Here is a 20266-nt window from a genome sequence, read left to right on the forward strand (position 1 = left end):
TTTGTAATTCCTGTCAATTTAGATTCTTTTCTATAGTTGTGTTAAGGTTTATTTTGTTTTATATTAATCCTGTATTCTGTATCGATATTACGTATTAACCCGCAAGCCTGTATGTAATATACACTTCTTTTTTTATTTTTCTCATTGTAAGTGAAACATTGTGTTTTTTATGAGAAATAAAGATCTTTAAACCTATCTAAGCTTTCGCATTTATGATAGTACATAGTAGAAAAAATAGTAAGATTAAAAGGGCAAAATGTTTTATAGACAATTTGGTCATAAGTGTTTTAACACTTTCAAAAAGTAGGTTTTTGTTTAAAATAGGAAGTAGTTTTTAATAACGAACTTATTAAAAAACAAGAATATTTAATTTATTTAATTACTTAAAAAAATACAAAATACATTATGTTTTAACTTTGCAGGCCATGATAGCTCCGCCGAACTCTTTCTCCAGATACTTGGCGACGGCGAGGCACAGGCGGTCGTTGTGCGGCGCCGCCAGCACCTGAATGCCGATCGGCAGACCCACGCTGTTCGTACCCAGCGGCACCTGCAGGTCAATTCTTATACTAAAACGTACTATATAATAAACTAAGTCAGATATAAATAGCTTTATAATGTTGTCAGTTTTCGGGGTTAGGATTGTAATCACCCCTTTCACTAAAACGAAATACAATGGTGAAACCGACATCGTGCTATGTCGTGTTTCTCAGTGAAGCAACAGTTTTCGCTCTAACAAGGTACGTACCTGTGTCGCCGGGCACTTGAGCACGTTGACGATACCAAAGTATGAGAAGTTGAATGGTCGCAGCACAGCTGAGTAGTGGAAGGGTGCCGCGTGCGGGCTGCTCGGCAGCAGCAGCACTCCGTTGTCACCCAGCTTGCCCTGCGACATCGTCACTCTGGTAGCACTCTTATAAGCGACTACATGTCGTTCAACTTGAACATGCTATAGTGAGGACTCACGAATAGATCTTCCTTCATCTCCTTGGTGATGCTCTCGGCCCAGGCGGTGTCGACGTTGGGCAGGTATTTCAGCTCGAACAGCCGTAGGATGGTGAACAGGCAGTGATGGCTCATGCCCACACACTGTAATGTACACCATTATTTTTCTTATTTATGTTTTCAGTATATAGTACTCCAGACATTTCTTAGTGAAACGCACCTTCTTGGCGAGTTCTAGGAAGGCGTTAGGTGTTTGCCCGTCCCCGTACAAGGCCATGTAGTCGTCGGGCTCGCGGGACATCCAGTAGCTCCACAGGCGGTACATGTGCCGGAAGCCCGCGTGCGAGTACCGCTCCGGAGCGCTCACCTCCTCGCTCAGCTTGCTCACCACCCTTATTATAGAAACACATTTTGAGCCCTACAATAACAGAATTCAATTGAACAATTCAGCTTAGTAAAAGGCGATGAGACATACGTTACCTTTGCATAGCGTTCTTCATCTCCTGGCGGACAGGGCTGACCAGGCGATCGTCGGCAGACTCCATGTAGTAGAATTTAATGTCCTGCCAACGAACTTCACTAAATTACAAAATTGTTCATGGATTGACAGGTAACACTCCGATGATAATATTTCACCTTAATATTGACATTCTTGTCGAGGTTGAGGAGGTGCGCCTTGTTTCCGGCGATGACCTTGGTGAGCGGCGCCAGGTCCTCCACGCAGCGCGATATGAAGCCCAGACAGAACATGGTGTCGCCCTCGTCGCCCTTGCGGAAAAACACACCTGAAGCAAACATATGGGTTATTAGTTACTGTTGGGAAGCTGCACTATCCCCTACGTATGTACGTTATGTTTACTACTAGACTATTTTTAATTCCGAGCGAACATTAACCGATAAGTTATAACCGCATTAGTTAACTTGATGAAGTTAGCACGAATTTAAGGTAAGTACCCTTAATGCTGGTGATGCCTGCGGTGGGGTGGTGCCCGAACATGCCGCAGTAGAACGCCGGCATGCGCGTCGAGCCGCCGATGTCCGAACCTGGATTAGATAACATAATATCTTTATGATTTATTTATATTCATACTATGAAGTCTTGATTGGAAACCTCGAGATGGTGTCTGTTATAACAACCAAGATATCTAGATTCTAAAGTCAATGTTAATTATTTTTTAAGAAGATAAACATGTGAGATAACACTAACAGAGGCTAATGGGTGTAGCAAAGGTAGCGCAGAGTGCGGCCTCGGCGCCGCTGGAGCCCCCTGGCGAGCGGCCCGTGTGGTGCGGGTTGAGGGTCATGCCGTACACCGGGTTGCGGGTCTCTTGCCTGATTGATACGAACAAAACAATGCAAGTCTTTCTAAAAGAACTTTCCTTAAAATTAAGCAACATCAAAATAACGCTGACCAAATGAGTAACTCCGGCAGGTTGGTGGCGGCGAGCGGGATGGCGCCGGCACTCTTCAGCAGCATGACCGCGTCGCTGTCCTCCTTGGAGACAACGTTGCGACGCGACCACAGCCCCATCGTATTGCAGAAGCCTTTTATCTCCTGGCTTTCTTTTGTCGTGAACGGCACACCTGTAAATTTGTTTATGTTAGTGTTAGGTTTTGTTACCGTTTCACCTGACTATTGGGTATATGTTTTTAGATTGAAGAAAGAAATAAAACTGCTTGGTATTTCCAAAGAATACCTAAGAAAGGTTTGTCAGCATCTTGATCAGAAAGTCCCGCAGCGACCAGCCTGTCGACCTGCCTGGCGTCCTCAAGCGCGGCTTCGTACCTGTCACTCACTATCGCGTTTATTATCGGGTTGACCTGCAAGTTTCACGCTAACTGTCACTTCTATTCTCACAAGTAAGATAAAGTAATGTATATGTAATATTTAGAAATAATAAATTGCTGGTGTTGATGTTATATCTCTAGCGATGACGTAATTCAGTGGTTTTACTTTATCAAAAGATACCTCTTTTATCCTCTCAATAACGGCTCGCACCAGGTCCTCTGACTTGAGCTCCTTCGCCTTGATCTTCTTGGCAAGGGTCACGGCGCTTTCCGTGAGGATCGCGTGCCTCTTATCCAAGTCTGGAATGATCTGCTTCTTGTCGTCCCAGTACAGTGAGAACAGGAAGTCCAACATTTTGTCGAGAAAGAGCCGAAGGTAAACGACTACAGTGTTGAGAATGGTATAAATAGTTGATTTTGTAGACATTTTCATATGAAGCTGCCCTTTTTGTGGAAGTCTGTAACAAAGTATAAATTGTTTAAACGACACAACTTAGATAGTTTAAAAATAAATTCTGACTGTATTTTTATCGCATCCATTTCTGATTAGTGCTAATTTATATAATATTATAATTCCTTAACTTTAGGTTATTTTAATTTTTAATTCTTAAGGTTACTAAGTACAATAATGAACCGTGTAAATATGACTGGGTGCAAAGAGTCCAAGGCCGCGCCGCAAGACACAATACAACTGAAAAAAAATTGTTAGTACCTAGTAAGTAGGTACCATTGTTTGTTTGAATAAAATTGAATAACACTTTACTTAATTTATATTCGCCAACTTTGTGTGCGCGTCGGTGGCTCAGAGGTTAAGTACTTGACTTGCAATCTGCAGGTCCAGGGTTCAAATCCCGCCATGTACCAATGTGATTTTCGATTTACATATGTACATTTATCCGACGTTCTTGCGGTGAATGAAAACATCGTGATGCAACCTGCACATATCTGAGAAGAAATTCAAAGATATGTGTGAAGTCAACCAACCCGCAATGGGCCAGCGTTGTTGACTAAGTTGCGTTGTAGGCCTAGTCACCCCTGACATAGGGTATGCTCCAAGCCCCTCAGTGGAGACGTATAGTGAGCTTGAAGATGATGATGATGATGATGAACTTTGTATATTTATATATCTTTTCCTAGCTAATAGCTATATTCTACGTCGATCTGTTCTAAACTTCTTCATCTGAAAGTTGTCCGGTCAATTTTATATTTTTTTTAGGTTTAATAAATATCCTTGATTTATATTGGAACACTTCGTAAAAAAACTTCACCTTATAAAAAAATACTTTCTACTCGCATTCGGCAGTAAAAAATGTTGTAATTATAAACAAGCGAAAACATGCTTACCTACGCGGTAATTATGCAACTGCGAAATAATTTATGAAAATGCGAAAAAATTATAACAATAACTGCAAGACTTCTTTATCACGAAGATAAATTGAGCGAATGAACATTTACGAGTCAGATCAATCATATTTGTTGCCGTTCACAATTCACCTTCTGATATGCGATATGGTAATCAGTTAGCAGGTCAGACGATTACGAACACTCAGCACCAAAAACATAACCGAGCTCCGAGCTATTATTAAGTGAAAGGTCATTGTGAAGAAGTAGAGGCGGAACATTTTGTTGTTTGTTAACTACCACAACTTAATCTCATCTGAGACTATATAGTGGGAAAGAATGGAGTGCAAACTCATCATCACACGTATTTCTCTTACTTTAGATGTTTTGTCTCACACGAGATGATCGAACAAATTACGCATCGTATAATTCGATATACATATACCGACCTCTAAACATAATATAATCTGTCAGGTAAAAAATGTTTTGAAATCAATGTGTTTGAATAATGCAACCGGTGTAATTTAGCGGTCGCCGGCGTTAATATATTAGTTATTTAAAATAGCGTTTTTTGTTACCACACTTCGTACAAACGTCAAGAAATTGTAAGTTATAAGTGATTAGGTTTAGATTAGATTTATGAGTGTAGGCAAAGAGTATTTGAATTGTTTTCAAATTTAGTTTACGTATGGATTCAAGTTCATATCTAATATATCCGGGGCTAATGAGCGCGCTCTGCTCTGCTGACTACGACTGCTGAAGACTGTACTTTTATATTATCTGTGCTACTAATTAAGTACCGATGTGATTGTAAATGCTTAATGGTTGCGCAACGAGGTGAACAAACCGCAGGCTGTACGCCACATGCCGCTTACTAAAGCGTTGCTCAAACCAAACCAAACAACATTACCTATTCTCGATGATATATTGCTTATTAAATACTTTGATTTACATATTTCACTTTTGTTTTTGTTTTGAAATAATACCTACTTAAATTTAGATATATTTTATATCTATTGGACAGACAAAGGCTGATGATGATATATTTAATAAACGGTGTAATTTTTATTTTTTTTATAATAAGGTTACAAACGAGCGAGCATGCACCTTAATTGGCCAAAATAGCGAAGCGACTGCTGTCCATAGACATCCGCAATTTCAGATGATTTATAATTTACTTGCCCGAGGAGGCGAGGCACAGAAAGATAATGTTTTCCCTTCCTATGCATTCTCCCCTCCGTAAAATCCACTTCCCCTTCCCATGCTTTCCTTATAAGAAAAGGGTGGAAAGGGAAAGAGGAGTAAAATTAGGCCTCCGTTAAATTATCAATCTAAGCGAAATCTTTAATCAAAGATGTTATGTAATGACTGACTGAGACTGAGTTCATAGTCATTATTTCATTAATGACAACCAGGGCAAGAATTGTGAACTTTGTGTGTTTTCCCATGAGTTAGTAACATGTAGAAACATAACTGGGCCCCTTTACCCTCTTGGAAAAATTACATATATGGCGCAAGGATTTTTTTCTTAAAATCAAAATTACCAATCTTCCTAATTGAATAGAACGGATGAATATATAATTATATGTAAAATTAGCATTAATTAATATGAAATTGCAAAAAATTAAATTGTTTAAAGTTTCGTGAGACATAATACCTAATAAATTAATTAAGAACTGCTTAACTCACGCTCACGTGTGATCGTCCGGTGACGATCCATCGGTACAAAAAATTGTTTTCGGAAAATGTGAAACATTCTCAACAAACACCGCAAAATTGAAAATGTTTATAATTCATTAAGTAGATTTAAATTTTGCCATTTATAAATGCAAAAAAGCATGCACGCAACTGTGTGAAATGAAAGTGATATTAAATAAAATAATTTAATTTAATTTTCAGTTTTGAAGTGGTCCATCATGTCTTCGGTATTTTACTTTAAGTAGTATTTAACAGGAAAATTATAGACGTAATAGAAACAAAAAAAAATTATTTAATAGTTAACTTTAAAAATGTTTACGTTAACTATTAACAAAAAAATTTCTTAATCAATAATTTTAAAATTAAACAAAATACTAACCTTAATGCTTCCGTAAATGCCTTTGAAACCACTTGTCAGTGATACATTGGAATAAATAATAAATATCGTTTTAAAGTATGGAGTGTGGGCGCCACGCACGATGTGCCTCTACCACGCACACCGCTCTACAATGTACTGGACTGAATAGACAAGTGTAAATCAGCTCTGAACCGGTTCAAAAGTTCAGATCACACTAACTTGAGCCGTTGAGTTGCAGCTCAACAACTAAACTTGCAGCTCACGACTCATCGCGATGAACCATAACTCTGTGAGCCGACGAGCCGCTAGCTGGCTGCTGACACGTAGTTCTCAGCTCGAAACGCAAATCATAACTCTATGTAGGTACAAATTGAGCTGACCTGCTATCCGGTACACTGATCTGCTTCACACATGTGAAAAGTGAGCTGATCTGCAGGTCATCAATTTTAGTTGAATTACCCATAACTAGGGCTGAATCTTGTGATATTGTCAGTAGTTAAAACTTGTTTAGACGAAAGCGATACTCTACTTTTATTTACATACTAGCGGTAGCACGAGCCTGTGACTTCGTCAGCGCAGATTAAAAAAAAACTATAGTTCACAAGAATATAAAAATCCTTGCCTGTGGCCGCTTTATTCAAAATGAACTTCTTTATTACATTGCAAAAAATGAGTCTTATATTTTTCCGCAATATGGTGAAGTGAAGGTTTTTATATTTGTGGCCAGACTATTTAAACTATATATTAATCCCGCGTGCATTAACGACCTTAGTTTCGGAGATTACCGGAGATTAAAATATTAATGATTGATTTTTCGTTATAGATGAAGCACATACATATGAAATACGTGTTTAATTCACTTCAATTTTATTAAATGTTTAGTTTTTATTATTATTATCTAAACTCGATGGGGCGATCTTATTTATTACATTATCAAAGTTATTACTCTTGAATATTGTAGAATAGTGTACCCTTGAAAATGAAAGGGGTGTGGGAGAATCGCCTCACATTATATTCTTAATATTTGCTTACACCTTGGGCTACGGATAACGAGCTTTATAAATTTATCTCAATTCCATAAGCATTAAATAATCCCGTATGGTCTAGTGGCTAGGATACCTGGCTTTCACCCAGGAGGCTCGGGTTCGATTCCCGGTACGGGAAAGTTTTTTTAATTTGAAGTTAAAAAATATTTCATTCATATTGAAATGAATTTTGAAAACTGCAAGAAAATTTTAGCATTTTTAATTTAGCCATATATGTAATGCAAAATGAAGGGTTGCCGAAACCCGGGATCGAACCAGGGACCTTTAGATCTTCAGTCTAACGCTCTCCCAACTGAGCTATTTCGGCTGCGTATTGAAAACTCAAAAGAAAAATTCAAAGTGACACACATAGCTCAATGTAACAAATAATTTATATGAAAATTTTAAATGTTTTGCAACTTGATAAAAGGCAACGCATCTGTTATTGCGGATGTCTATGGCCAGCGGTCGTTTTTCTATTTCAACGAATCAAGGTGACTTACTCGTTAGCCATCTTATGGTATAAAAATATATTATATTCTTTTGATTTAATCATACTTCAAACGTATTACTTAAATAATTTTATTATTCAATCTAGAACCGAGAATAACTTGATCTGTGCACTGTTTACGAGAAGAGTTTTTGGTTAGGACCACGACTCCAAGAACCATGGACCATGACCATGCATATTTGGCAAATACCTGATTTGTTCATTTACCCTATTTAGATATCCATGTGACGTAAACCGGAACGAAGACAATAATGAAATGTGTCGAATATGTTGTATAAAGATTAATAAAGGAATTATTGTGTGTGGTGAAAAACCTCAGTGAAATTATAAATTGTTATTTTGCGTTGGCTCTCCTTGTATAAAAATACAGCTGAGAGAACCCTATAAACGAATGAAATTAAACTAAAAATGTGAAAACATAAGTATGCAGTTAAAAGCAATTCTAGCGCCATTTAGCTGTGGAGAAAGTTCGCTTTTCGTGACTGTGACCACTGCAATCTCTAATCTCGAGCGATCGTTCTTGCTCTTGCCACTTCAACTTCATTTATAACTTATTTTTTGTCGGTCGAAAAGAGTAATAATAACGAAATAAACTTTGGTTTAAAATCTCGTATCACGTTAGATCACTTTTTTAATAAATTGAGCATAGATGTTAAACAAAAGCAAACGTGATATGTGAATTATATTTGAGATCGTTGTGTTAAATTGTGAAGTGTGTACATACATTGTCATTTTTTATTTTGGTTATGAAATAGTAATACAAATCAAATAGTCACCAATTTATCAGTAACGACTCAATCTGCAAAATCAGTTTAAACCGAAAATTAACGCGAAAATCAATTGGAAAAAATGTCAAGTGTCAAACAAAAATAGAGAAATAGAATTTTATCAAATATTAGTTAAGCGCCATCTATACTTTAGCTTGTTTACTCCGGTGAACCTGATTTAGTCCAGATGATGCTAGAAAATACGAATAGATACCGAAATCGTAAAGACAAGACGATTTTTTATTATATTTGTATTGACAAATTTCCAAACAATTACAAAACATCAAAACGAACAAACAGATATTAGTTAAAACGGAACGTTTTGTGTTCTCGACCTTGTTTGACTTTGATTTGACAGCTGTAGTCCAACTTTATTTTAAGTTTGTATTTGTAACTTTGCGGTTACAGTTCGAAGTATTGACCTTGCGAACTCCGATATCATAAATATAATAACAGTCTTGCGAATAACACTCAATAACACTCGCATAACTTGTTGAAGTGTCGAGAAGTTTCTTTAAATAATATTTTAAAAAATGTTAAATGTAGTTACGGTCAATACAAACCCTTACGAGGGACAAAAGCCGGGGACCAGTGGTCTCAGGAAAAAAGTTAAGGTTTTCCTTCAAAATAATTACACAGAAAACTTTATCCAAAGTATTTTAGACGCAAATAAAGAGTCCCTAGAAGGTTGCACATTGGTTGTCGGAGGCGACGGCAGATACCTGGTCAAGGAAGTCGTGGACAAAATTATCAAGATCTGCGCTGGTAATGGGGTGAGTATAAATTATTAAAATAAACTATATCCATATTAAAAACCTCTATATTCTGTAAATATGACATTTAAATTAAACCACTTTCCAGGTTTCATCCTAGTGTTAAGCTTCTTAAATAACTATAAAAATTGTTTTTAAAATATACATTAATAAACTGTGTTCTATTAAAGGTGGCAAAACTACTCATTGGACAAAATGGCCTCCTCTCAACACCCGCTGTTTCTTGCATAATAAGGAAATATAAAACATTAGGTATGTAACATGTCAGCTTCGAATTATCATATATCTGAGATTTGTAAAGTTGTTTTGTCATGCCACTCAACTAAAACATAGCTTGATAGGATGACTTAGCAGGTACCATCAAAATAGATTAATAACATCGAAAGGAGTAGCAGTATTTGTAAGGAAATATTGTATTGTAATGGCAGTCCATATTAAACATTGTCTACTGTTTATTATACAAACCAAAAAAGTTTAAGAAATATAAAGACATCATGAAAAAAAAAATTCTGCTAGTTCTATCTCAGTAAAGGTCCCTTGACAAACTGCATTTGCTCTAAAGCAATTCCATAATGAAGTTCATGAAAATGTATAGAACTGACAATAACTTTCAATAAGTTATGTGATTGTCACATGACTGTGTCACACATAAATGTATGGAACTGACACATGTTCCATACATTTTTAAATGTTAAATTCACTTTGAGCATCTATTATAATGCAAGTGTCTCATAACTTGAGAAACTCTTTTGGTTTGATGGACTGGTTGTTTGGATGGATGGACATTAAACTATGACTCTGATGCCTTTTTAATTAAATTGGTGAATGTATTGAGAGACAAAACATTATTTCGTCATTGAGTCCTGAGATTTAAGATTACCTAAATGTAATAATAATTCATGAATGTACATTGTCCTACACATTGCATCATTTTTTTACATCAACACTGATATAAATCAAAAAAATGATGACTTAACATTTTAATAATTGATAGTTAGTATTTAATCTAATAATCAAATGTTATAAAAATAGTTATCAAATTTTTATGTGGGCACAATGATAAGATTGTTTTCTATTTGTACTTTTTTACAGTGTAAAAAAATTATTGACTTATAATTTGTGTCAAAGAAAAAGTTTAGTTGGTTGATTAGTTGTTGGTTGTTGTTTAATTTATTTTATTGCAATCTTGTTTATTCATGATATAACAAAGTTTATGTTAAATTACATTTTTGAAATTACAAGTAGTTTTTATCTGTGTTTTTGGATAAAAACTTGAAAAAAATAGAAATTATGTGTATTTATCCATTTTGAGTTTTTACTCAGGTGAAATCCCAACACTAGCTGATTGCAAAATATGTCTATACATTGGTTTCCAAGAACAAAATATCTGTATGAAACATATCATCATCTCAGTCATTATCTTTAACAAAACAGATAACATTATGACAAGCTAGCGTTTATATCTTTATTCTGTAATATAAATATATTGAAAAAAACTATAAGAAGTGTTTTAGTAGTTATGAAATATTATTTAACAACCCTTAACAATAACATTGTTGCACAAATTAGCTTAACTGGTGAAATACCACACAGAAGACCGGTAAGGTCTAATTTTAAACCTCTTCCCCTTCTCATCCTTTTCTTGTAAGAAAGGGATGGGATAGGATAGATAGGGGAACAATATTTATACCTTTTTTGTGTATCTCTGTTGATTAAAGGTAGGCAATGCAGTGTAAGAAGAAGAAGGTGGTTGCTTGCTTAAAGAAAAATATCTCTATTTTTATAAAGATATGAAAGAGTTTCTGCTCATGTGTTTCTACAGATACTTACAGTACATAATTGAGTGTTATAAAGTGTGACATGTGAAATTTATGTCATGTCTACAGGTGGTATAGTGCTCACAGCATCACACAACCCGGGTGGCATTGACAATGACTTTGGCATCAAGTTCAACTGCAGCAACGGTGGTCCTGCGCCCGATGCCACCACCAACCACATCTACCAGCTCACCACATCCATACAGCACTACAAGATTGTGCCCGACCTCGTCTGCCCTGTTGATAACATCGGTGTGCAAACATTCAAGGTTAAGTTTAAGTTCAGCTTTATGTTTGTTTAAAATGTTATGAAAACATTACTTATTCTAAAGGCCTTATTGTAGCATCAGTTTGAGCGAGAAGTAAGATTTTGTGCCCAATTCATTATTAATTTAAAAACAGATTTATTCCGTGTCATGAGTCAAATATTATCTCTGTTATGGTTTTATTGATAATTTGAGGTTTATACAATGTTTTGTTTTTATCAGGTGGGAGATCGCGAGTTTGTGGTGGAGGTGATAGACTCTGTGAGCGACTACGTGGACTACATGAAGGAGATCTTCGACTTCCCCAAGATCCGCAGCCTGCTTCAGGGCTCCGAGACCCGCAAGCCATTCAAGGTGCTCATCGACTCCATGAGTGGAGGTAAATATGCTTCATCTCTAGTTGTAAAATGACTGGAAATGTAAAGATATTTCAGGTATTCATACGATATGTGACCACAAATGAATTTTTGTAACAACGATGTGTTAAGTAACGGGTCCGTACGTGAGACGCATCTTCGTGTCTGAGCTGTGTGCGGGAGAGGGCAGCGTGCGGAGAGTGGTGCCGCTGCAGGACTTCGGCGGCGCTCATCCCGACCCCAACCTCACCTACGCCGCAGACCTCGTCAACGAGGTCAAGAACGGCGACTACGACTTCGGAGCGGCCTTCGACGGGGACGGTGAGGACGTCGGCTAACTTTTTCAGATATTTCCGTTTGTATCCTTAATCGATGTGTGTCTGTATGTCTGTGTGCACGTGGACTTGCGCCAGGTGACCGCAACATGATAATCGGACGCGACGCGTTCTTCGTGACGCCGTCGGACTCCCTGGCGGTGCTCGCGGCGCAGCTCCACCGCATACCGTACTTCGCCCGCGTCGGCGTGCGGGGCTTCGCCCGCAGCATGCCCACTGCCGCCGCCGTCGACAGGGTCGCCCGCAAGCTCGGCAAGGAGATGTTCGAGGTGCCCACAGGTGCGTCCTCTCATCTCTCTCTCATCTGTCTCTCTATGTCTCTGTGTCTCTGTCCCCGAGTGACGCTCTCGTCGTCGCCAGGCTGGAAGTACTTCGGCAACCTGATGGACGCGGGGAGGCTGTCGCTGTGCGGCGAGGAGAGCTTCGGCACGGGCTCGGACCACATCCGCGAGAAGGACGGCGTGTGGGCGGCGCTGGCCTGGCTCTCCGTGCTGGCCGACAGCGGAGCCTCCGTCGAGGACGCGCTGCTGCGTCACTGGCGGGAGTACGGCCGCAACTACTTCGCCCGCTACGACTACGAGGAGTGCGCCGCGGAGCCCTGCGCCGACATGATGCGGGCGCTCGAGGAGAAGATCACCGCGCCCGGCTTCCTCGGCTCCACCTTCAGCTCCGGCGGGAGGACGTTCGTGGTGTCGGCGGCGGACAACTTCTCCTACATGGACCCGATAGACCGCAGCGTGGCGGCGGGCCAGGGCCTGCGCGTGGTCTTCGCCGACGGCGCCCGCCTCGTGCTGCGGCTGAGCGGCACGGGCAGCGCCGGCGCCACCGTGCGTCTCTACGCGGAGGCCTACGAGCCGGCGGAGGCGGGGGCGGAGGCTCTGCGCCGGGACGCCCGGCAGGCGCTGCGCCCGCTGCTGGACCTCGCGCTGGAGCTGACACAGCTGCAGAAGTACACGGGCAGGGAGCGCCCCACCGTCATCACGTAGACCTTCATCTCCTGAATCTAAGCTAACTGATTTATAATACGTTTTTAAATTACATTCAGCTTTGCTCAAAAATCCGAAAAATCCCTAAGTTTACTTAATAAACTGTTAAAATCTGAGAATTTACATTAAACATTTAATTAATTCAAAATTAATTAAGAAATATTTAGTAATGTTTTATACAAACACAATATAAGTTATAAAAATACCAAAAAAAGGGAAAATATAAATAGAAAATACGTAATAATATAAACAGTTAGACTTCCTTTTGCTTTTGCCTTATAAATTACTTGCCATATAAAAAGTTATATTAATTTTTTACTACAATTATATTTATATTGTTCAGGGTTTTATTAAAATATAAGTGTTTCATTTTTGTGACAGTTAATTTGTGATGTTTAATTTTATTTATTTAAATATTTGCTGAAGCATTAAATGCATCTAAAAGTTATTTATATTTAAACATTATTCCTGTAAAAGTTGCCATCAATTTTATCATTTTTATTATAAACTCGCAGAGTTAAAATATATTTAACTATTTGTTGTAATTTATCACAAATATATTTAATATGTAAGGAATGTTTATTGTTAAATGAAAATGCATATTATCCTATTATTTTATATTTTTGTAAAATAATAAAACTACATCATTTTTAATATGATATTTACAATATCAATTATATGTGAGATTATCTGCCGCACTCAGAATCTTTAAATATTTATTAAGAGTTAATAATGTATACTTTTAGTATGAAAAATCACATAATATTAAGCTAATGTTTTACTAACGATTAAATGACTCTGAGTGCGGCAGAAAGTTATACTTTTTTTTCAAATGTTTTTTACTGTTAATATAAATAAATGCCAAAATACAAGTACTCATTTTATTTATTACCTATTTCTAATAACTATGACTAGAGGAAAAATTATACGATACGTTTATGTTTTGGAGACTAAAGTTACAAGAAATTTTCTTAGAAAAAATCGTATATAAAAATATTCTCGCACAAATAATCGTAAAGGATAAATAAAATTTAACCATTGACAATAAAATAACAAATGAGATCGTGAGGAAAACTTACATACGATTTCATTTCGAAATTCGAAACGTTACAAGAGCAATTTACGTTTACTATAGCAATATTAAACAGTAGTTACTTTCGTAGAACTATTTAATATAATTTCTTACTATCGTACCACACTTTCTAAGATTTTTGAGTTTGTTCCGAGCTTTAGTACTTGTTAGGTAACAAAGAACTGCATGGCGAGGTTGGCGACGCCGAAGAGCAGGATGGCCGAGTAGAGCGCGACCTTGCCGCAGCTGAGCCGGCCGCGCAGGCGCAGCGAGCGCAGCTGCAGCAAGCTGGGCAGCGCGAACACGTGCACCAGCCCGCTCACCGCGCCCGTGTATCTGACACAGTGACACGCGACTCCATGACTCTCATGCTCATTGGGATCCAGGAAGACCGGCGGGGATGTAAAATGGCAGGAAATCAAGTTGAAAGTTTACAAGCTAAAGAAGTAATGTAGCAGAGGGTAAAGTGAAAGCAGTAAGATTTAGAAAATGACCGCTGACCTGATGACGGTGCTGATGTTCGGGCAAAGGCAGGCGAGCAACACGCATACGAACACGATGGCCGCGTTGACGACCAGCGTGAGGACGCGCGACAGCCCGCCCGCAGCCGCCAGCCCCGCGCGGCCCAGCAGCAGCACCACCTCGCAGCGCAGCATGAACGCCACCAGCGGATACACCGTCACCACCTGCCGACGATATCGCACGCTAATTACTAATGCCTATCCAAGCAAACTCGATCAGATCAATCTGGCAACTGGAGCTGGTAGTCTGCTATATGTCTTGTAGAACCTCACCTGGAAGAGCAGCAGCGCGCGCGCCACGGCCGTCATCACGTCGTGCATCTCGAAGTTGTTTAGGATATTCTAGAATTAAACCTTTATATTAAAACTTTTTGTAAATACAAAACTCAATGATAAATTTATGTAAGTTGAACTCACGTCTTCAATGCAGGCCTTGTCTAGCGGGAAGCAAATGTAGAAGCCGGCGCCGACCACAGTGTACGTCACCGTCACCAGGAGGAACGCGATCGATAGGTCCCTGCCCTGATGTTAACATCGACATCAACAAATTACTTATTTAACTTCTTGGGAATGAATTTTATAGTTGCTAAGATTGTGTAGTGACTTACATTGTTCTCCTGCTTGCGGTTATTGGTCATGATGGTGATGATGATGTTGTGTATGTAGAATGAGAGCGCCAGCATACCGCTCAGCGCCGCGGCGTCCAGCCCCGCCCCGTGTACCGCCGGCCCAGCTCCCGGCGCCCCGCCCACCGCCGGGTGAACGCCCCACAATACGCCCTTGTACACCACGAACACCACCAGGTAGGCCACCGACAGTGTGCCTATAGCAATACCCCGTTACTAATGACATATTTATCTATAGCTTTGCATATTATTAAATGTTATTATAATTTTGATCAACATCAACAATGAGTGATGATTACAAATACTTAAATCATTATACATTACTTTTCAAACCCAATAATAAGTCAGACCTTGCAACATACAGACCTAATGAATTGAACTTCGTGAAGAATGTGACATTGGGAAAGTTGAGTAGCGGGAACATGCCGAGCGCGACATAGAGCGGCACGGTGGTGTGCAGCCCCCAGTAGGGCGAGAGCGGCGCCGCGGCAACCGGCGCGGCGTCCTGCTTCGGACACAACAGTCCAGTGCTGTCCTTGGTGCCATTCGTAGGCGTTAAATCTGAGAAAGTATTGATCTAGAGGAACAACAGCGTCAGAAGAGTGACCTTTCAGTATGAACTTAGCGCGGTCGACTTACCCATGACGTAATTGACGGTATGGTAGAGGAAGTTGGCCATAAGGAGCCAATAGACGACGGTGGCGCCGAGCAGCACGAGGAGACTAAAGAGGTGCGCCCCGGCGGCTGCGCCCGCACCCAACAGCCGGCCGCAGAGCGCGGGCACCTCGCAGCGCGCGCCGCCGTGATGCCGGTTAACGGTGAGCAGGATGTGTGCGGTATAGAGGCACAGCGCCGCCATCAGCGTGAGCAGCAGCAGTGCGACCGGCAGCCCCGCGCGTGCTACGCCCCACGCCATCGCTAGCAGCGATGAACCCATCATCGTGTTCCAAACCGAGAATCTGTCACAACACACCTTCCTTATTAGTTGGCTTTATCTCCTGCACAGTTTATAAATTAACGAGAGAATTTACTATACTCATAATTATAATTGTCTCCATAGCTGACAGAAGCCGCTGCCTCGATGTTCTCTTTAGGTACAACATTTTTGATTCAATTAAAAACAATTATTTAAAAAAAAAACATCATCCAATTCTGTCAGTTGCGAAGTTTGCTTTATTTAGGATATAGTTAAGCACTACATATGTATGTACTTGTTATTATAAATTTGAGGCTTACATAGTGACCAGCGAGCTCTGACTCCGCTCCGGCTCCGACTTGTTTTCCTTTTCTAGGCGCTTGTACGTCTCTATGATGTCACGACCGGAGATCTCACCAGGACCCTGACAAGTTAAATTGAATGTAACTACTTAGTTGCTATGTAGTTATTTAATGCACATTATATTGATTGATTGATTTCATTACATATTTCATTATACAATTCTCCCCAATTTTCGCTTAGAACTGGTCTCACGCACTTTCCCTGACCCTTTTTTTACCTTTTAAAAACTTTAAATATGGCACTCTAATGTAAAAAGTATTGAAAAACAAAGAACAAACCAGTGAGTCCGAGCTGGAGATGGTGTTGTACATGATTGGAACGGGGTCGGTGTGGGCCGCGGGCAGCAGCGGCGTGCGCTCGCCGCAGTTCATCGCGCTGCTGAAGCTCTCCGAGTGCGAACAGAACGGACTCCTGGTGGCAGTACACATACGTAATTGTTATTAAACATGACAAATATTGGATGACTGTCATACAAACTCGACAGGTTTATAGGAAACTCACTTGTAAGTCTTATAGTGATAGTGCTCCGCGCCGCACTCGCAGTCTGACATGTCGGAGCACGCGCTGCCGAATATTCTGCAATAATAAACTTAATAATTAAGACGATAAAATATTAATAAAAATTTTATGGACCGGGAGTTCAAGTGTCAGCTAATCTGAATGACGATGAGGCGTCGCGGTTTTCTACGTGACCTATTTAACAATTGCAACTCCTCAAAGCAAAACTTGTAAGATTGTAATTATCGCAACGTCACAATTTCCGCCTAGTGTCTGTTGACCCACATGCTGATCTTTGATAAAACCTACAACTTACTATTATTTTACAGCATCTCGATACGAAGGTCAAACAAAAGTTAAGGACGTATAATAATTCGCACAGGTGGGCACAGTTAATCGAAAAGTTAACTTCGTTAATCGTTAATTCGTTAATTAAAAAATTAACTTCGTTAATCGTTAAAGCGTTAAATTCTCGAAAATTTAACGCAAGTTAAAGTTAATCGTTAACAGTTAACCATACCAAAATTATACATACTAATTTCACAGTTATTGTGGCGACACTTGTTTAAAATAGTAATTTGACTGTACATTCTATAACGAATTAGTATTGGAAACAAGTATGACTGCATTATAGTATATTTCATTACAAGTGCGGAAAGCCTGTCATTGCAGAGTTCCGACAAATGTCTACGGTTGACAGTTGGAACATGTAATGACAGTTCCGTACGTGTACTAAACAACTATTTAAATACAGTTGCGAAAAAATGAAGCAATTTAATAGAATAATAAAAACACAATAAACTCAACTAACTAAAATGTTTGAAAAATGGCGCCAACTGTAAAAGAATACAAACAGAGATTTTTTTTGTTTTCTTCACCCATTCTGGGTAGGCAAAGGGAACTATGCCCAAACAGCGAAGTCTTCAGTAGATTATTTTTATTGATATGAAATGAAAATGAAATTTAATGAGATGAAATAAAATGAAAACTAACCTAATTCATTGAACCAAATCATTAAATCTAATATTGTAACAAATTAGGAACTTCTTTTTAGAAATATTTGCATGAATCATAAAAACTTCAATGATTTTTTTTTGTAAAAACTTCGTGGCTGGTTTTTTTTCTTTTTTTTAGACATTATTTTGACAGTTGGGAAAGAGAACGCACGAGTTTGGAAAAGTTAAAGAAAGAGCATGAGTAAAAAATTGTTTTAATACAAAAAGAGATTGAAGGGTATTGCAGGGACGAAGAGCGTTCGGAATGTGGGCTATTACATACTCTTGTTTTATATACTCGTAATGAAATAAACTATTTCGAACCTTCTTTTGATTTTGTCCTGTTGGTTACGTCATTCCCGGACGCTCTGATGCATCACACTTGCACGCGAACTTCACATATATCAATTATCAACTCGTTCGTTCACTATTTGAGTCGCCGACAGTCGCCCAACATAGCTGAACTTACGAGCGTGGCGTGCCACGTAATTTAAACAAAATGACAGCACGTCTCTAAGTTTCTAATTTAACGATTAACGGACTTTTTTTAACGGAAGTTGAATTTAACGGAAGTTAACAAAAGCGTTAACACTTTTTGAAGTTAACTTAAAAGTTAATCCGTTAAGCAAAATGTTAACTTCGTTAATTAACGATTAACGGATTAACGAGTTAATGCCCAGCTCTGATAATTCGCCTTTTATTGGAAATCCCGGGACTCTCGCAGTCGCACTAAAGTATGGCCACCGAGGGGGTTTTAGTGAGTAGAAATCTCACATAACACTGTCTTTCCATAAAAAGGCAGGCTATCTTACGAAAATTTCCCACCCGATAGCGAAAAAAATACAGAACGTACAATATTGAATGAAAATAAAATAACTTACATTTATGTAACATGCACAATATGCAGACAACAATGATGTTTATCTCAATTGTTTTGATGTCGATGGATAGACACCGCTGAAGTACACTGTACACAAGTACACAATTAGTAAGAAGACTGTTGCGGGGACCTAACGTTTCGCTTTGTATACATTCTATGACGCAAATCTATTTATTGACCGTTCTGTTGATTTGTTGATATTTACGTTGACTTCTGGCGGCTGACGAAACAATTATCTACATTTCGTCACCTTTATAAATTCAACGTCTAATTAATTGCATACACAATGTAATAGATACCCTCCTTCCTGATGATCTCATACATATGTTATGCATAGGTACCCTGCACTTGAGGTCTGGTGCTTTATTTGTGATAGCAAGACCAATGGATGATCTTTCACATATATCCTTATTTCCTATAGCTGTTATTCTTTTGGTTATTGTAGATGACATAACAAACACTACAAATATTGCAATGACATGCTGATATTGTGGAAATATTCAGGAGTTATAATTTAATTCAGCAGTTTCCTTTTCGTCGTAAAAATACAGAGCTTTTGTATTAAATTTTCAGGGATATCGGTTTTATTAAAAAAAAAAAACAACCTAATATGATCATTCGATATGTGTTTAGTCGTTTTGATATTTCCTCGCCCTCATTTACTTATCTTGAAACTTAAATATAAAAATACGATTTTTTTTTATCTTCCACGTGATGCACTTAATTGTTAGTCACAATTTATAAGTACTATTTTAAATACATTTTGATTACAATAACAAATATAATTAAATTAAAACTGAAAGATGTCGTCAGTGGACAGATAAATGGCATGAGATTGAGTACATCAACTTTATATGCGATTTACTTTATCTCTGTCATATGTCTATATAGGTACAATCCTTGACTTCTTGCACTGGTCGCATCGGCCGGCGGCGGATGGCGGCGGCGCAATGAACTTCGCATACGACAAACTGCCCACAGAAGAATACCGAAATCAGCCGTAAATAACTTCGGCTACTTTTTCGGAATAGTTACTCGTCTAAGAGACCTAAGAGATCTCTTAAGTTAGGATAATTTATGAACGGTTGCCCAAGTTACTAACTTTTAAAAATTGGGCGTCCTCAGTCAGCCTCAGGTGCAACTGTCTCACAAAGGTTAATAACAATACAATGTTTGGTATGTTATGAATATGGAAATCCTAAGGAATCAAAACTTACCCATAGCTAGAATTTGATTGCAAAGAGCTGGGTGCGGACTCCTCGCCTCCGCCTCTCGCATCTATTACCAGCCGCATTATGCACCAACGCACCACACCCACAGACCGAGAAGCACGTGCACGAACACACGAGCAGGTGACAAAGACGCGAACTGGTGCGCCAGCGGACCGCGTTTGAGTAGATAGTGTAATGCTCACTTTATTATAGCTTTG

General features: G+C 39.0%; 3 protein-coding genes and 2 non-coding genes across 6 annotated transcripts; 2 read left to right on the forward strand and 3 right to left on the reverse strand.

Moving 5' to 3' along the window:
* Positions 1-370: 370 nt before the first annotated feature.
* Positions 371-6281, reverse strand: LOC106713150 (fatty-acid amide hydrolase 2). 2 transcript variants are annotated; one of them, XM_014505858.2, is made up of 12 exons: positions 6152-6281; positions 2915-3191; positions 2643-2766; positions 2358-2529; positions 2153-2277; positions 1900-1989; positions 1582-1730; positions 1426-1508; positions 1166-1337; positions 967-1089; positions 749-886; positions 371-550 (listed from the first exon to the last, which is right to left on the reverse strand). In XM_014505858.2, the coding sequence occupies exons 2-12, from the start codon at positions 3164-3166 to the stop codon at positions 404-406; spliced, it is 1575 nt and encodes a 524-aa protein (XP_014361344.2). In that variant the 5' UTR covers positions 3167-3191; positions 6152-6281; the 3' UTR covers positions 371-403. The 2 variants fall into 2 exon arrangements, with proteins under 2 accessions (XP_014361344.2, XP_045537087.1); XM_045681131.1 differs by lacking the exon at positions 6152-6281 and adding an exon at positions 4082-4171.
* A 941-nt stretch (positions 6282-7222) lies between these two features.
* Trnae-uuc lies at positions 7223-7294 on the forward strand. The gene has a single exon. It is a non-coding gene; the product is annotated as a tRNA-Glu (tRNA).
* Positions 7295-7410: 116 nt separating this feature from the next.
* On the reverse strand, positions 7411-7483 carry Trnaf-gaa. The gene has a single exon. It is a non-coding gene; the product is annotated as a tRNA-Phe (tRNA).
* A 1301-nt stretch (positions 7484-8784) lies between these two features.
* LOC106713149 (phosphoglucomutase) lies at positions 8785-13039 on the forward strand. The gene is made up of 7 exons (XM_014505857.2): positions 8785-9206; positions 9377-9458; positions 11093-11292; positions 11512-11668; positions 11778-11966; positions 12059-12259; positions 12341-13039. Exons 1-7 carry the CDS (start codon positions 8967-8969, stop codon positions 12964-12966), a joined length of 1695 nt encoding a protein of 564 aa, XP_014361343.2. The 5' UTR covers positions 8785-8966; the 3' UTR covers positions 12967-13039.
* Positions 13040-13866: 827 nt separating this feature from the next.
* LOC106713170 (sodium-coupled neutral amino acid transporter 9 homolog) lies at positions 13867-20266 on the reverse strand. The gene is made up of 11 exons (XM_014505886.2): positions 20055-20266; positions 16966-17040; positions 16743-16875; positions 16422-16525; positions 15825-16144; positions 15552-15746; positions 15168-15382; positions 14977-15081; positions 14833-14901; positions 14540-14724; positions 13867-14374 (listed from the first exon to the last, which is right to left on the reverse strand). Exons 1-11 carry the CDS (start codon positions 20129-20131, stop codon positions 14206-14208), a joined length of 1647 nt encoding a protein of 548 aa, XP_014361372.2. The 5' UTR covers positions 20132-20266; the 3' UTR covers positions 13867-14205.

This window comes from Papilio machaon, chromosome 15 (genome assembly GCF_912999745.1).
Source record: "Papilio machaon chromosome 15, ilPapMach1.1, whole genome shotgun sequence".
Classification (NCBI taxonomy): domain Eukaryota; kingdom Metazoa; phylum Arthropoda; class Insecta; order Lepidoptera; family Papilionidae; genus Papilio; species Papilio machaon.

Excerpts from the sequence above, each read along its gene's own strand:
- LOC106713150 (XM_014505858.2), bottom strand. The coding sequence starts at position 3,166 with ATGAAAATGTCTACAAAATCAACTATTTATACCATTCTCAACACTGTA. Across the intron at positions 2,530-2,642 it reads TGCTGACAAACCTTTCTTAG|GTGTGCCGTTCACGACAAAA; the intron begins GTATTCTTTGGA and ends ACAAATTTACAG. Across the intron at positions 887-966 it reads AGATGAAGGAAGATCTATTC|GGCAAGCTGGGTGACAACGG; the intron begins GTGAGTCCTCAC and ends ACGATGTCGCAG.
- LOC106713149 (XM_014505857.2), top strand. The coding sequence starts at position 8,967 with ATGTTAAATGTAGTTACGGTCAATACAAACCCTTACGAGGGACAAAAG. Across the intron at positions 9,207-9,376 it reads AGATCTGCGCTGGTAATGGG|GTGGCAAAACTACTCATTGG; the intron begins GTGAGTATAAAT and ends GTTCTATTAAAG. Across the intron at positions 11,669-11,777 it reads CATCGACTCCATGAGTGGAG|TAACGGGTCCGTACGTGAGA; the intron begins GTAAATATGCTT and ends CGATGTGTTAAG.
- LOC106713170 (XM_014505886.2), bottom strand. The coding sequence starts at position 20,131 with ATGCGGCTGGTAATAGATGCGAGAGGCGGAGGCGAGGAGTCCGCACCC. Across the intron at positions 16,145-16,421 it reads CAGAGCTCGCTGGTCACTAT|ATTCTCGGTTTGGAACACGA; the intron begins GTAAGCCTCAAA and ends GTGTTGTGACAG. Across the intron at positions 15,383-15,551 it reads CACGAAGTTCAATTCATTAG|GCACACTGTCGGTGGCCTAC; the intron begins GTCTGTATGTTG and ends GTATTGCTATAG.